The 17,146-nt window shown below is 43.9% G+C and overlaps 1 protein-coding gene across 1 annotated transcript in view; it reads right to left on the bottom strand.

The window, feature by feature from the left end:
- Positions 1-17,146, bottom strand: part of LOC119379462 (poly(U)-binding-splicing factor half pint) — a gene marked incomplete in the record, with an annotated part of 282,418 nt that overhangs the window by 251,617 nt on the left and 13,655 nt on the right. Inside the window, 2 exon segments of the mRNA XM_037648765.2 lie at positions 611-843; positions 12,784-12,853. Of these exon segments, the coding sequence (XP_037504693.1) occupies positions 611-843; positions 12,784-12,853 (303 nt within the window).

Below are 17,146 nucleotides of genomic sequence, written 5' to 3'. Positions count from 1 at the left end.
TTTCGTTTTTCCTGTTTTTCAGCTGTTGCATTTGCCGGCTCTTATGTTTATTTCCTACAGTCCTTTCAAGTTGTACTGTATCATTGAAAGTGATTGCTTGAGAATGCCATTCCAGGTGCCAGAGCAATCTTCCTCACTGGCCACAGTGGCACTAGATTTATTGGCAAGTATGCTCAAGTGATGATGGCGAGAGCCAAATGGCAGTGGAGCTGCTTGAAAAATGCAGTCTAGAAGTACACGTTGCTGCTGGGCTGGTCGGTTCCTGTCCATGTATACAAGCCACAAGAGTATGGCTGTCTTTGCGCAAGGAAATAACGAGAACTTTCGACTTTATTTTATTCAAGAGATAGTGTAACCAAATATATGCCTCGTGTAGACTGGGCACACACCAGGCAACCACACGCATTGAAACAACATTGTGTGCAGTTCACCACTACCGTCAGTATATTAAAATTTCTCCCATTCCTATGTTACAGCTCTTGCATTTCCCGTCTGTTAGGTTTTTGTTTTCTTGATGAACTTGGGAGTGTTGGACACAATTGTTTCCTGTTCTCACTGTATCGACGCAGGGACATCATCTCAATGGAAACGAGACAGTGCATACACCCACCTGCTGCTGGTGCGCAATGGTCTGCTTCATGAGCACACTCTTGATGCTCTGCTCCATGGCAAACTTCTTGGCACGCGTGACCATCTCCAGCTGCTCAGGTGTCAGCTTCATGAGGCCAAAGCCAATGAGTGGAGGCGTGGCCTTGAGGGCTCCTGGCCCAGCCAGCACAGGACCCATCTGCTCTTGCTGCGCTGCGCCCTCTTCCTTGGCTCCTCCACCACTGCTGCTAGCATCTGCGCACAACCACAGCATTTCAGCAGGACATAGAGCCACTGTGTCTGTTCACATGCAAATGAGTGACCCCAGCACATCAGCGCTGCTGGCTCCTTGGTTGGTCACAGCAGCTGGTGGTGGTGGTCATGTGGTATCACACACTACCGACATGCAGGTTGGCCGTATGGGAAAAGAGGGCGCATAGCTAGGAGGGAATTCATAGACGCAAACCCACAATGCGAACAAGCGCTTGCCAGTGTTCTTGGCTGGCGCCTATGCATTCCTTCCTAGGGAATTATGGCTAATCTTGACCACCTTGAAAAGTGCACCAGGTGTTTTTGCAGTCGCAGCTGCAGCCATGATTCACACCCACACCCTCGAGCTTGGCATTGCTACACTTTACCTGCTAAGCTGCCAGTGCGGAAGAAAAGAGAAGCAAGAACTGATGCATTAACTGAAGACGCAAAGCCTACCTAATGTGGCGTGTGGTGAGGCTTGTAACAAATGGCTGACCATACAGAAAGGACCAAGTAATGACAGACGCACGTGTCCCTTACGAGATGAACTGGCATAGTTGGTACAAGCAGAGTAACTCTCGCTGGAATGGCATGTAGAGCCAACAATAGAATGCAACAATGCCACATAGGCTTATGCCAAGGACTCTCAAAACAGGGTTCTTCAAGGGGCATGTTGGAGTTCTGCAAGCAGTCGGAACGAATGTGACAAAATTTAATTTTGCCCCCATCAATACCCAATTGAATGAATTAGATAAAAAAAATTTGCATTGCATTTTCGATATAACGAAGCCATTATACACCGCATACACACACCAAGAGTCGCTAAACAGCAAGGAACTCACGTGGCAGTGGCATTAAGACGCATCATAATGCACACATTGAAATTTCTGCAATTTGCGGACTGAGCTAGCCACACGTGTTGAGCACTTTGAAATTATGCTCCTAAGTGCAGCTTGTAGCACTTGTGTGGAAATAAAGTACGCACCCCATTCTCTTTATGCTAAAAGCACATCAGTGGGAAGAGGGGAGGGCAGCACTCTGGAAAAGCTATTGTGATTCCTTAACAATGATTGATGGTTCACATCACAAAACCACGATATGATTATGAGGGACGCCGTAATGGAGGGCTCTGGAAATTTCGACCATCTCCTTAACATTCACCTAAATCTAAGTACACAGGCCGGGATTCCCTAAGGGCAGAAAGTTATGTACAGTGTGCATCATCAGATTTCAATTATCTATGGTTGAAGAGATTGTTTTGTAGCAATCTCTAGATTAGTAATAAAAGAAGGTACCAACTAGCTCCACTCTCTCTAGATTGGACTTCCCACCGCTATACAGACCACTGCTGGGGCCGTATTCTGAGATGATCGCGAAAAGTGTCACCTTGCATGACGGAGAGTTCAGCTGTGTCGCTGCAGTGACATCATCTCAACATCTTGCCGGCACATGATGCTGCTGGCCCGTTGAAACCGCAAAAAAACACGCACTTGCAAAACAACAATCACTGAAATCTCAACAAGGTAATGCTTGCTGAAAGCTTCAGCACAAAAAATGCTGCGCAAATCCATCAAGGAATAATACTAGAAGATACCATTTATGTCAATGAAACACTAAACTTTACGACCAACGGACAGTGAAAAGGTGTTTGTTTATTGCAGCCATATCAAAAGCACCATAGAGCACCATGATGCAAAATTGATGTCGCAAATACTATATGGTGCCATCAATTTTCCAGTTTTGCTCACTCGCCAATCAGCGCACATCAAGGGCAATAATGCAGCGATAATCCCAGAATACAACCCCTTGATAGATCACCCATGCCAATAGCTATTACCAAAACTGTTGTTCTGCAGGTGGTGTGAAGTGTGTGCTGGATGGCCACAGAAAGGAAGCTACGTAGGAAGCTACCGCCAAGGTCAGCAGGTAATTGGCACGGAGAACCGTGCACTACAATCCTGTCATAGAGCAGAAAGTCGGCAACGTCGGCAGTGCAACTTGTTGGGAGGGCATGCCATGTAATTCAGTGGTGACTGCAATACACTTGATTTCAAGGGTTGGAGAAGGTCAATCAAGAAGATTTGGGTGTGATTTCAGTTGGCTGCAGATACCTGGCAGGCAAGGCCTTTTCCAGCATTGCTTACATGCAGCAACGAGGCCAGACAAAGAAAAAAGGACGCAGGCAGAGTGTGAAACACCCGACTATGAGCATTACAGAATGCCGACATGCTGGGGTAAGAAAGAAGAGGTCAGTGCCGCATCAACATGGTTGTGTCCAACAAAAACACACACCACTTATTTTTGTTCATTAATCAAGGCTGCAGCAGATGCCCAACTAGAAGTGTTTTAATATGCATATGTTTTAAGCATTATTTCCATCAGTATGATACTTTGCTATTGATGCACTATGCAGAAATGCGCACACATTGCCTACGAAGAAAATTTGGAATTGTGTACAATTAGGATTGCATACTCAAAAAGGCATCAAACGCAGCAACGGAATGTAGAGCCCGCGTTTCAGAGTGGACAGGGAGGGAGAGGAGGTGTGTGGAAATGGCTTGCGCAGTAAGAGTGGTCACGCCGCACACCACCACCGGATTGAACTCCGCTATAAGATGCTTCACAACTTGGGAGCCTCATACTGGGCAAAAATGACGGATAGAGCCGAACCAATGTGTAAAGAATTGGCTTTTGTGGTGCAAGGGCCAATTCGATGCCTTCATGCCCGAGAAACCACGCCTTTTAAGAGCATTAACAAGTGTACAGCAGCCTCTAAGAATGACAATGGAGGTACCATTACCAAACTGCCTTTAATGCAATAGGCCTTCCCTCTTACCACATCAGTGGTGCCTGATACCATGTGACCACTACCTTTAGTTTTAGCGATGTACCCAGCTCTCCGTAACAATGCTACACTCAGCGGGTATTGAGACTTCACAGGCACATTTGTTGTGCTCTCAAGGAACTGAGGCTGGCTCAAACAAAAATGACTCTGGTTAGTACTTCTTTAAAGCTTCTGCTTGTCAAACTGCTTTACCTAGCCCCTCAAAGATTGCATGAGTGGTTTTAATGCCATCATCAGTGCATGAACCGCCTTGGCTAGTCCAGCAGTTGTGAATACTGGCCAGCAAGTAGTGCTGCTGCAAAAATCACTAACCTTAGAATGCCAGTGTAGCAATTCACAAGGCCTGCCTACTTCCACTATGACAGGTAAAAGGGAGTTGAACATTAAACAAATTTACAAGATGCACTTGATCATGTCAGGATTAGGCCATTTCCTCAAAAGGTTGCGAATTTAGGAATGTTTGAATGTATGAGACCATGTACAAGTATCAGCACAGAGGATTCAATATGGCCTTTTCCTTTATAACAAGTTCACTGAGGTTTTAAACATGACTAGCTTTCTCAAGAGCTTTAACTAGCTTTTCGTTTTTCCTACAGCACAAGTGGACATAAAGTGTGCAGTTGTCAGTCAACCAAGATGTGTAGTAAAAAATGTTCGCTAAGCTTTTTATGTAATAGCAGCAAGTGTGGAAACCATGCTTTTCAAACTTTCTTTCGGGACTCGTCAACTGGCACAGCTGTTATCACTGGCAAGAGACTGCATGCACCTTTGGACTGCAGATATGCTAACCTGTTGTGACTGAAATTAGCCAATGTACAGCGCCATTAAATAGAACCCGTTCGGTCAGCCTCTTCCCACTGGTATTAAATCCCAAGCAGGTAGCTAGCACGAAAATGGTCAAACAGAGCATGCTCTTTGCTTTTCAACAACCAGCAAAGCACTTGCTTGGGATTTTGCAACCCTGATGATGCCACAAGCAAGGTGAGCACTCTTATCACCTGAAAAACAAGAAAGAGGCGAAGAAGAACAGCGAGAGCAGACTGAAGGTGGCCATTACCGCCAGCTCTCCCTTTGCCACATTCGCAACGCATCGTGTCAACACCGTGAGAAGCACCGCACGCCCTCTCTCGACTACAAGGTGTAAAAAAAGACAAGAGAAAAACATGGCAATCAAGACACAAATAACATGTTGCACGTGGGCACTACTGCTAAGGTAGCATATCGTTATCAGTTCTGGCATGCAGACGTTTACTGTACATTCGGTCGGAACAAGAGGGTAAAATATCCTGCAAAGTTATTTTCTCTTACATATAGAACACACCAAGATGAAGGTAAAGAAATCTTGTCTGCACGAGTGCACCTTAAGCTGCACAACTTGCATACACTGCCAAGACCTAAACCAGGATCCTCCCCCTACACAATACTAGGGAAGTGGGGCGGGGAGTCAAAGCTAAGGTGTCCGACTCAGGCATGATGGGGTGCCTTCAAAAAGTGGAGGTGCGCAGCAGCTCAAGGAAACACCTGCAAAGACTCACCAGGAAGACAGAAAAAAGACGGCAGGTCTTTAGAAACAGCGTTGCTGCCAAGAGCATTCATAGCACAGCATAGCAAAGAACTGACATCACCTGCTGTGCATGGCCTCAATTTGCAGTGGCCTCCACACAGTTGTGTTCTATAAACACAAGAAATGTGTCCGGAGATAAAGACGGAACCTACTAACGAGCATATTAATTCAGCACAGAATCTACAGTAAAACAATTACACTAACAAACGAGCCACCCTAATTATCACAAATTGGTGTTGCTTGTCATTCAGTGCTTTTTTTATGCAATGCAAAGAAAATACAGCATAATAAAAAGTGGCATTCCTCGGGAAAGTAATTTCTATGCATACATGGCAGTATTCTTTTTGACTGTCTCGTCGCAAAACCGTCCCTGTGCTAGCTTCATGAAGAAAGGAGTATCTCCGTACTCGTGGATCATGGCTCAGAGGAGGCGACAGACCAAGAGCAAATTGCATGATAAGCTAAACACCTTGCACAGAAGCCAAGATTGGGCTTCCCGCAGAGCTTTCTTTCTGAACAAATAACACAAGATAATGTAAACTGTCGTTGCGTAAACTGGGCATTCCAAAGAGTAATGGCCATCCACCCATTTGAAAGCTAGAAGGATATGGATTTCTCGGCAAGCGAAGCTTCCTCGTTGATGCAAAATTCATCTGGGTTCGGGACCTATCTACCAACTGCAGTTGACAGTTCAAGGGCACATAACTAAATATGGCAAATCAGATAGGCGCACTCCCCGGATGAAACTAAGAAGCTTTTCTTTTTCGGAAATCCGTGCTACATATGGATGGATGGATGTCAATTTTACCTTTCATAACCCTGCCTCCACCTACGATTTGCCTACTTCTTTTTAAAAAATGCCGTTACTTGCCTACATGCTACAAAAATGGGCTCATTAGTCCCTTTAATTACCAGCATTACGACAAGGCCACCATCTAACTTTCAGCCCACTGTAATGGTGCGTCTGATATGCGACAACTCCACGAAGCAAATGTCATTCTTACTTCATTATTTACCAGCAAGATTATTGGTGCTAAAATGTATGCAGAAACTTCAAAGCACTGTAGGCCCAGTGTCTCATTCATTAGCTGCTAATGAGCAGCGGAATGCCTTGATACAAGCTGTACGCACACCATGCACACTTTCAGCAAGGCAAAGCATCACGTGACCAAGCTTGCATAAGTTTACACAGTTTAGCAGAGCAATTAAAAATTGGTCTAAACAAGCAAGCGCTCACTGTCCCGCTAAGCAGATGCAGCTGTTTCATGAGCATTCACAGAAGCCTGTAAATTTTGATGCATGCATGGCTGGTGATCTCTCAGCCTAAATTAAACATTGTACACTTTGCAACAAATAGCATTTTTCACCATTCAAAGGGCCAGTAAACCCAGCTGTCCAAAATTTGTGAAGATGAGATAACTGCGCACTTGTGCGCTGTGACCATGCTGCCGCAAAAATTTTACGAATAAGTGCATAAATAGGGAAGTTACGGGGGATAGAACCACCATTTCAGCTGGTCCCCCCCCCCCTCCCAGGGGCAGCAGGTGTAGCCCGTCATCATGACTACACCTACATCGGCAATGTAATTAATACGACATCAGCGTCATCGGGGTGCAACCAAGCTTCCTCCAAGTTACTTGCAAGACGCACTAGAGGCACTGGTGAGGTAAACAAATACACGGCATGGCCAAAACGGCATCACCACAGGGCCAGGGTGCAGTTTTGTAGTGCAGAGGACAGTCAGTGCTAAAGAGTACAGGTCAGGCACAGGAGAGGGGAATAGGTTTTCACAATGGAGCATCTTCACAGCATGCAGCACTCTGACAGTTGCAAAATGCGATTGTTGCAGCCTTATGCATGAATGAGCAAGCTTATTAGTGAGGAGTAAGAAAAATGTTGTGGCCTGTTTGCTGGCCCTTTAAAGGGACACTAAAGGCAAATAACAATTTATGTCAGAATGAAAGCTCAATGTATGACAACATCTAGAACGGCAATATTATCAACAAAAGTGCCCTACTAACCGAGAAATTAAGCTAAATGTATCACACGATGAGTGCCACGAGTGGGACATTTTGGAAGTGATCCCGATGTCGTGAGAGAGTTCGACTACAATTAATCACTAGTAATCAAACTAGCTGCAATAAAAAAAGAACCTTCCGTGCATCAAGAGACGTAATAAAATGCTGCTTGTTCGTTTCTGTTTGATTCACGGAAAAAAGAACTTCTTTGGCGTTGCCATGGGGAACGGCGCACGTGGTTCAAAAGTTCCGTTTTCGCCAAACTTCGCTTCGCCCGGCGCCCTGCTTCGCTCACCCGGTCGAGTCTCAGTGGTGGTTTCGGTATCGCGTACTGCCGCGTGTGTTTTGCACGCTCGGGAAAGTCACTCCGACAGAAAGTTCGACAAAATGCCGCATGCATGTGATGTTGCCGGATGCCCGAATGGTGCACGCCGCCAGTGCATGCCGCTGCGCAGTAAAGGCTGTCAACGTTGGGCACGGCAACAGTGACGTGGGAAAGACCGCTTTCAGGCGGGTGAATTGAAGTGCGCTAATGCGATGCGGACCACTAAAACGTGATTTTATTTCAAAATAAGCACTTCCTTGGCACAAAAGTAGCACCGCGAGGTTTCTGGGCCGCTATTTCAACAATCAAGGTCGACTTAATATTTGCCTTTAGTGTCCCTTTAAGCAACAACACTGATATCCTTGCATTCATACAAAATAATCATACTCCTGATCATGAAATCGCTCAAGTATTTAATCATGCATATTCTTCCATGTTTACTAACGTACCCAACCGTGAACTTCCCAAATTTCCGTGTTTAAATTATCATGCCATGCCTGCAATTACCCTAATGGCATCGGGAAATGCACTGATTCCTTCAAATGGTCATCTTCATCTGCCACCGATGGCATCGATTCTATAAGTACTAAACATGTTGCAATGAACAAAAGAAGGGAAATTTTTCAAGGGCTCGTTTTTCTTTGTTGCAAGCAAGTCATTTTTCTACGGTCTTTATCATCAGGATGACTAGAAAGGGGCCTTGATTATTCCAGCCCGAAGGAAACGCTCTTCATCATTATGCAGTAGTTACAGCCAAATTTCTCTGACCGGCATGTTTGAAATTAATGGAGCAAGCACTCCCCTACTGCTACTTCTGTCAGCCTAACCAGCAGGCTTCCATAAAGGTTATCACCAATTAGCACTATTTATGCACACAACATATTTTGATCCCACTTTCATACATTTTCAAAAAGCCGATGCAAAAGTTGTGCATTTTTAAAACTTTCTCACTTGCATCCCGTTGCCTTAGACATGTCATTTCTCAAATTACTAACAACCAAAACTCACTTGGAAACCCTTCCCTTCCTTATATACCAACGATCAACCCCCTAAACTTTATTGCGAATTATTCTGTCGCATATCCCCCAATCGTTACAGTTCAGATAACCACGTAGTATTACAAGATGACCTTGAAACCATTTGGTGCACCTTAAGTCAGCAAACACTAAAGCATCACCATATTTCAAAGTACTTCCTCTTGGAAATATTTATGCAATCATGCCTTGGCGTTCTCTGTCATATATTAGGAACCTTCCTAACATAGCCAATCGTACCCTTGGTTGCTTGCTCTTTGCCACCCAATTACCAAAATGAGTAATTCATCTAACTCTTCTCAGGCCTAAAGCAGAATATGCACGCTCCGTTTAGAAGGAACGCAAAACTGTACAGCTTGTATATTTGTAGTGATTACTCCTATCACACTATCAGTTAAAAGAAAGAGCAGGAATTTCTCATGTTCTTAGACTACGGTATTGTTCTTCCCCCAGCCAATATTCCAGCATCTTGCACATCTGCACCCTCAGACCACCTTCGTTCCTCTTTGGCGACTCCAATGTCGTTTGGCCTAACACCCCTCCAACTTTGCATCATTTCAAGACTAATTCCAGGCTTCACTGATATAGTTAACCATTACTGCACTAATAAACAGCAAATTACCAGCAAGTCGCCTCTTTAATTAAACAGTGCCCTTTAAGAAACATTGTTTATTGAACACACAAATCGTGCAGTTTGTTGACACACTCAGATGTGCCTGCACATGCATTATAAGGATGAGGATTAAAATGGCAGCATATGTAAGATATTGTAAAGAAAAGAAGTATTGGAGTGGTCTGATTGGGGTTAGTAGTTGGTGTGGAATAACTGAAGTTGTATTGATGCGCTCAAACACATACAGACATCCCGAAATGAACATGGACCTTGCGCACAAGGCCACTACTGTATGAAATGAGCAAAAAGTGTGTTCCAATGTTATCCATTAGGTACAGCTTCCATGGATAAAGTACTCAACACCATAAATCGCTGTTTAGCCTAAACTGTAGCACATGTCATGCTCACTCTTGCTGCCACAATGGAGCGCAACCAGAGTTCTTCAATCAGATGGCTCCCCATAGGTGCCATGCACCAAAATCCAAACACGCCATGGGCCCAAATCATGGAGATTTGCTGATGGTAATAGCACTTTGTGGAAAAACAAGATAATAAATGGCATTTTTGTATGTTGTGTTGCACAATCCCACAAGAAATGCCACACTGATGAAGCGAGCAGTGTGTTTACATTTTGCAGATGACGATGGGGCCATAGAACCTTTCTTGATCGTAGTTTTCCTCATTCTTGCTGCGTGCACTGACAGCAAAGACTGCAGTGTGTTTTCTATCACTGCTCCCGGGTGGCGTGTCAGTTTGCTATCCTCTGAAAATTTGTCCATGGGCATCTCTCAATTTCAGAATGGAGTTTTGCAATTGGAACGATTGAAGAACTGTGGAAAATAACTGCACATGGTTGAAGAAAAGCATTCACAGGGTTCATACAGGTTTCGATACCCCTCATTAAAAGAAGCAAAATGTCAATGACTGCTTTGGATTTCTTTTTCACATTTTTAGAATTTCATTATTGAATACTTTTTTTGACTGCCTAGTCATCACACTTGTCGTGTTTTTGAGCTCTGATTTGGATTCAATTAACCATGAATTGGATTCATGCCAGTACGCCAAGCAAATTAACAAATATCCACTACGTATACAGTCAAAGTTTTTGTATGCACAAAAGAGCAAGAAAACACTGCATGGGAGCCTATCGCTGAGCTAAAGCACGGTCGGCAGCTTGAATTAAAACATCTTACTCTTTGGTACCTGGCTCACACACAGCACGTTTTTTAAAAGCTTTGGCTGCACATGGACAGTGGATATTGTTTGAGCTAGAAAATACATTGTTTCACTTTGCTCGCATGACAGAGTTTGAGGAGAAAAAAATGGCCTGGAGGAAAGCTGAGAGACAGGTGGGGAAGTTGAATGAGGACAACGGTGTGTGTGCCCAAGCAGCCTCACTTGCACGGCCCACCATCAATCGCCTTTTGCTAGCATTGTAGCCACATTTTTTTACTGTCTATGCCACAGAATAAGTGCACTGGCTGTCTAGTCACATTTCATGTGTTCACTTATGAATCAGTACCAACTAATTCAGACCCATTTACATCCATAAAATTATATGAAAACACTCAATTTTAGTGTCTATTAATTGGACGATCAAATTAAAAAGGACAATATTCAATACATGCCCCCAAGAGATCTGAATGCCATTGGATATAACAGCCATTATTTTAAATTTGGTTCAGCTACATCAATTATTCATGCAACAAGTTCCATGTTTAACGGACCATCAGCTGCAACATACGTAATTTTGGGCACATTTTATCTAGATGATGCACATACAAAGCACTTTACTGTGTACTGCACACAACTTTTTTTAACCATTTTTTTAGAAAGTGCATAATCTTGAGGCATGAACGTACTAGCAGCAAGCTTCCTGCAATGGTGTGCCATGCAAACCAGTATGCTCAAATCAAAGGCAAATCGGACACAATGGCAGACACAACACACTGTTTAAACTCCTTATAAACCTACTAAATTGCATCCGCTTAGATAAAATACTAGTTGTGTTGCCTAGGCTGCAAGAGCCACCTACGCAGCAGTGGCCAGACTTGAGGTAGACTTATTACAGCTTTCGTTAGGAGGTTTGACAGTAGTTGTCACTCGCAAAGAAACCTATTCCATCAAGCTTTATTTTGCATGAAAAATTGCCTCTGTTGGCAGTGAGCAAGCAAGTTGGTCTTGCTAGTATCAGCAAGAATCATTACAGGCTGCACGAGGCATGCTCGGTCACCACAGTCCAGTTGAAGCCCCTAGGTACTCGCAGTGCTGTGGAAACAATGCAATGAAATCGATTGAGCATTGCATTCCCAGAGTCTGGCCAAGTGAAATCCTTTTATAGGGCACCGATTGTCAAGGCTGGTAATGCTGTTGTCGCACTGGCTGTGCCATGTGACCACTGCAGTCCCTACCTCCAGGATTCAATTATGAAACAAACTGCAATGGTACATACATAACCATTTCACAACATTCGGCACCCATCACTTTGGATAGAACAAACTCGAGATAACAGAGACCTTTCTCCAATTGCTACAGCCTGTTCAAACAAGCATATCAAGTATTTGCACACCCCTACGAACTCGTTTGTAGTATACAATCCAAAAGCAAAATACATAGTGTCACAAATCTGCCCACCAATAAGGTAAGACCTCTGGCAAGCATCTGAATTCAGCTGAACTATAAGAATGACACCTAGTGACATTCAGCGACCCTGAAGCTTGCTGTGGACGGCAGGTTTGAACAACACTCCTGTGCCTGAGCAGCTGTACCAGTTTTCCTCATCATTTTATGGCCCACTCACCAATTGCTCCAATAATGAACGATGCTTGAAATCATACTTGATTTGGTGGCATTTTAATACTGGCAATGACTGACCATTTTGATGCTTCAAACATGAAATGCATTCCGGTTAATGCAAGATGCATGTTTATAGTCCCTTTAAGCAATGCAGTTGAGGGAATATGCGCAGAGATAAAAAAGTTGGTTGTCTTGCAGGGCTAACCTGCCATTACTTCAGAAAGTGTATATTTTTACCGCATCTCAGAAACATGGTTTCACCTGGAAAAGTTAAGGCAGCTGCGTGTTTGGCAGGTGCCCAATCGCAGAGGCACTACATACACCTGCCAGTTTGGGGGGTGCCGTGGAAGGCAGCCATCAGCCGATGCAGCTCTTCTGGTGCTAAAAAACACACACCCAGTGCCAAAGAAAGAGAAAAAAAAATCCTTTGTCACAAAACTTGATCTGCCACCGACATACAAAACAACAATATGACTAGCTAACAACTTGCCATATAAAATGTACACAACTTCACCTCACAAGCAGGAGATAAGCAAAAGACAGGTTTTACTCTGACAAAGTTCAGCCAAGTAATAGAGTGTAGACCTGCACTTAGCAGCCACTATACCTTGGTGCTGGGCCCCTCGCAACCTACTTCCAGGAATATGATTTGCCAAAGTGGAAAGGCTACAAGATACAAACAAAGACCAGCACACAAGCAACAAGTTTACAGTGTGATCCTTGAAGAGCACAACTGGCAGGAAAGTACCTTGCAGTGCTGGCTTTTTGGCAGGAGGACCATCAGCTTCAGACGGGCATTGGACCTCTCCTTGCTCGGGCTGCAAAGGACAACACATGCACACTACTCACTTCAATCTATTGATAAGCAATATGAACAGGCTATATAACTGGACACTACCACTGTATCCATTGCACATAACAACCAACTGTTTTTTGGCAAAAAATAACTTAAGTAGGTCAAGCAACTTTTTTTTTTAATTCTGGACCAAAAGCCAGGAACTTGCAAATATTTTACAAACCAAGCAGGAAGTTCCAGACTTGCAATGTTTAGTCTGATTTCTTCAGTCGGTCAACTACCATCTCAACAGACACCATCAAAAAAAGGGTGTCAGAAATTCCATTAAGGTAGAGGAAAGGATGCACACTTGGAAAACCAGCACGAACACGAGGCAGACAGGACGAGTCGTCCTGTGTCCTCATAGTGTGTCATATTCGAAGTATGCATAAATTCCAGTCATCTTTGCATCACTTAGAGTGACCTTTGTTCAACTGCGTAATTTACTACAATACAGTTTTCCCTGTATTCATTCTGGGCAAGTCGGTTTCACTTGACAAAATAAAAAGGCATGCATAATACAGGCAAAGCATACCTGCCTAACATGTGCCTGCGAATAAACCAGTTTAATATCGGTCTTAAACACACCATGTGTCTACTGTAGCAATACCAAATAACATTGCTGGCCTTTATGAATGAGGTATTACAAATTTGTCGCCTACACACCACATTGTATTCGGCGCTTTCCTTGTTGAACATTAACCAAAGATTTATAGCATACAGAACACATATGAACAAAACACATCCTGTCCATTGCTTCAAATGCAAAACACACTTTTCACACAAAAGACGACTAGACAAGAGGCGTGATTTGCAGTATGCAATGCCTGCTATGCTGCCTCTGATTTCACTTGCAAACTTGCAAAGCCAACAACTCCTTTTATCAGACACAAAAGTATCCCACATGGTCCTCTTGCAAAGGTGATAGAACCAATTAACATATAACGAAACATGGACCAAACTTCAATAAAGCCGTTAAACTTGGGCAAATGAGATCAATGCGATACTGTTTGCAGGCATTATCAGTAACAAAGATTTCTTTTTCTAGTATGATTAGTAGTTAACCAATTTTATTATAGAACTATTCTTATTTTAGTGCACAAGTTGTAGAGCCGCCTTGGAAGCATCAGGTGATGGATGTCATTCCTATGACACCCTGTGGTTCGCTATCTTGGGCTCTGAAGAAAGCCAATGCAATATGGAAAAAGAAGTCTATAAATGCAATGTATAAAGAAGCAGAGACACACCCAAATACAAGGTGCATAACTGTTCAGACCTCTTTGTGTACTGAATGGAAAGCAGAACAAGTAGCAAAGCCATTTTAGCTCTACATAGAAAAAGTGCATAAATGCAGAAATGAATATAACACCGCTCACCACATGCTACACATGCCTTTTAAAATAAAACGTTCCCCCCGATGTTTCAAAATAACAAAAAAAAAAGCGCACTCTACCAGCATTACTTCTAATGGCTACTCAATCCGTGACTGAGTGATGCTACCATGGACTTTTAACAATTTCTGTGCAGCAGAATTTGCATTTTAGAGCCCTTTAGAGAAGGTATACCAAGGCATTCAGGAAAGCGTCTTACAACAAAAGTGCCAGAACACATTTGGTTCGGAACTTTTGATATAAAAAGCTTCTTCCTCACTGTCAAATCCTTGCTTTTTCCCAGAATCCAGAGCCCCTTGGGAAATTGCTTTCCTGAATGCATTTTACTTGCTTGTCACCCCAGAAAGTATGCACATGCACACCCCTAAAAAGATATAAAAACAACCAGTATTGTTGAATAAGCTTTGTTAAGATTTCAAGTGCGCTTACAGGTTTTCATGTGAAGCAACTCGCCAAAACACTAGTGGTCTAGAAACACTGGCATGATGAAGAGGATCATGCAGCCTCTGGCTTTTCAAACACTTTGCACCCACCAAACAGGACCTTAGTGACAGCCTACATTGTTGGTGCTTCGCTAAATCTCTGGCCTACGCTACCGAGGTGTCATACGAAGCTTGCCCACACTGTCGCCCGTAAATACGCTTGTGTAGCGATGATAATTAAACCAATATTCCATAGCAATAATACTTGGCACCCCTTGAACCTCATTTGTGATGTGATGGGCCGGCCAAAGAGCACCATGACTGAGTGTTTTCAATCACCAATAGTACAGAATGCAAGATGGCTGTAGACAGGCCTCAAATCAATCATATGTCAAATACAATAACGACAGGTGGGGTGGTCTACAGGCACGGAATGTATCTCAATGTGACCACAATATAGAAGCTGGGAAGGGAGATGCGAGCACAACAGACAGCAGTGAGAGTAGTGAGTTGAATGAACTACAGGCACACAGAGAGGCACAACATAAAACACCAAAGTTGCTTCACATGTCAGTTCACAGGAACCTCAAAAGGCTCCAACGTTCAAGTATTTCACTACGTTGACTGTTCGATATTAATTGACAGCACTTGCAAAGACTCTGAGCATGAGTGTGACAGTGTCCTACCTGTCATCTGTGAGCATCTGAAACAGCTGTAAATTACTTTTTAAATGCCAAGTGGATGGTGTCATGCAGTTTTCAAGACTTGTCAGACATTCTGGCTCCATCCTCCTTGCACTAACAAGCCAGTCATTCAGCACAATTATTACGAGGTGCATAGTAGATGGGCCTTAGTAACAAATTATCTCATCACCTAAGGGGGCCCCATACCTTTGGTCCTTTCCTGCCATGGTTTGAGTGCAGGGTTATGGCCATGGAGGTTTTTGACAACAATGGCGGCCTCTGGTGTTGCCTTACGAGAACTACTTACATCCCATCCATGGGAAAGCTGGGGACCAAAGGTTGTGAGAGACACGTCACTGCTTAATTTTGACTTTTGCATCTATTGCGAAGCTTGTTTTCTTTCGGGCTACACCAATGATCGGGAGGGATCTTCGCTTTTCCTATACGACTTTGATCGCTTGTAGTTGTGTTGGCGTGTACTGTACGTGTAATGAAGCGACATTCTGCTTTTATGCGCCTCGAACAGGACTGCAGCGCACAATGGTTCCCTGACGTGCTACCCGACGAGCACACGACAAATCATTCGAAGCGGCGTGACAAAGATCAGGCATGAGGAATAAGAAGAGCCACTGGGGAATGAGAGCGTTGCTAGCCGTTGGCGACAGTCGGCACCACAATAAGACACTTAGATTGTCACTAAAGATGGTATGGGCCACAATGAACACATCACAGTAATGTCAATGTCACAGGGCGCCCTGTTGAGCTTTCCTAGGCTGTTTGCCCTCAAAATGAAATACCTTCCAGTTGCCAGACCCCATTCAACTTTGGCCACAAAGACTTATGCACACCAAGCTATCAAATGAAGAGCACATCTAGAGCTTGAAATTTTATCTCAGTGTCCCTTTAAAGGAGCACTGACAAAATTTCGAAGGGGAGATAACCTGTGGGATAGATTTGTGTAGACACACACGCATCATCTACGAAATATCAACGGATAATATAGCCTAGAACATATGTAAAATCACGTTTAAAGTGCGCGTCGCAACACTTCACGCGAAACGCGCCTTTGGTTTTCTAGTAAACAACCAACCACCACCTGCGTCACGAGTTTGTGTTGGCTGCCACGAGTGTTGCGGGCGCTCTCTCTCCTAGCAGACCTTTTCAACGGAAAGAAGGGGAGACTTGCACGGGAGTGCAAAGGCTGATGTCCTCGCCTCGGCAGTGCATCTTGGGGGGGTCACGTACAAAGTCTCAGAGGGCATTGTAGCAGCACCCAGGAAGCCTTCGTTGAAAAGAGTTGTCGACGCGGTGCTCATGTGCAGAGCACACGTAGCCAGCTATGTTTAGATAAAAACCACTCCGGGCCCCGCCTCCCTCGGCACTCTCTGAAACCGAAACTGCAACTGGGCCCTATAAAACCGCTTCCAAATAATTCATGGTCGCGTGCTCGAGCAAACGACCTTTCCAGATGTGATAAGTGGGTCGTTAACTACTTATTGCAACAGAAAAAACAAGATGCAAAATTTTGGCGTCAGTGTTCCTTTAAAGGGACTAACAACTGATTTGTCTTGACCCAGTTTATTAGAGCGTAATGGAAATCTCCCTCTCGGTAGTAGTTATACCTGAGCATGGATATTTTGTACGCAAGATTTTTCAATTTGAGAAACCACTATAATGTTACAGTCACTCCTCAAGCGAAGTTGCAGGGATGCCGATAGCCCTCCTCGCAAACTGTTCATTACGCCCAACATACTGCTTTCACAGGAGTGAGTGCAACTAT

Source organism: Rhipicephalus sanguineus, chromosome 1 (genome assembly GCF_013339695.2).
Source record: "Rhipicephalus sanguineus isolate Rsan-2018 chromosome 1, BIME_Rsan_1.4, whole genome shotgun sequence".
In the NCBI taxonomy this organism is placed as follows: domain Eukaryota; kingdom Metazoa; phylum Arthropoda; class Arachnida; order Ixodida; family Ixodidae; genus Rhipicephalus; species Rhipicephalus sanguineus.
This window is presented reverse-complemented; position numbering and strand designations above follow the sequence as displayed.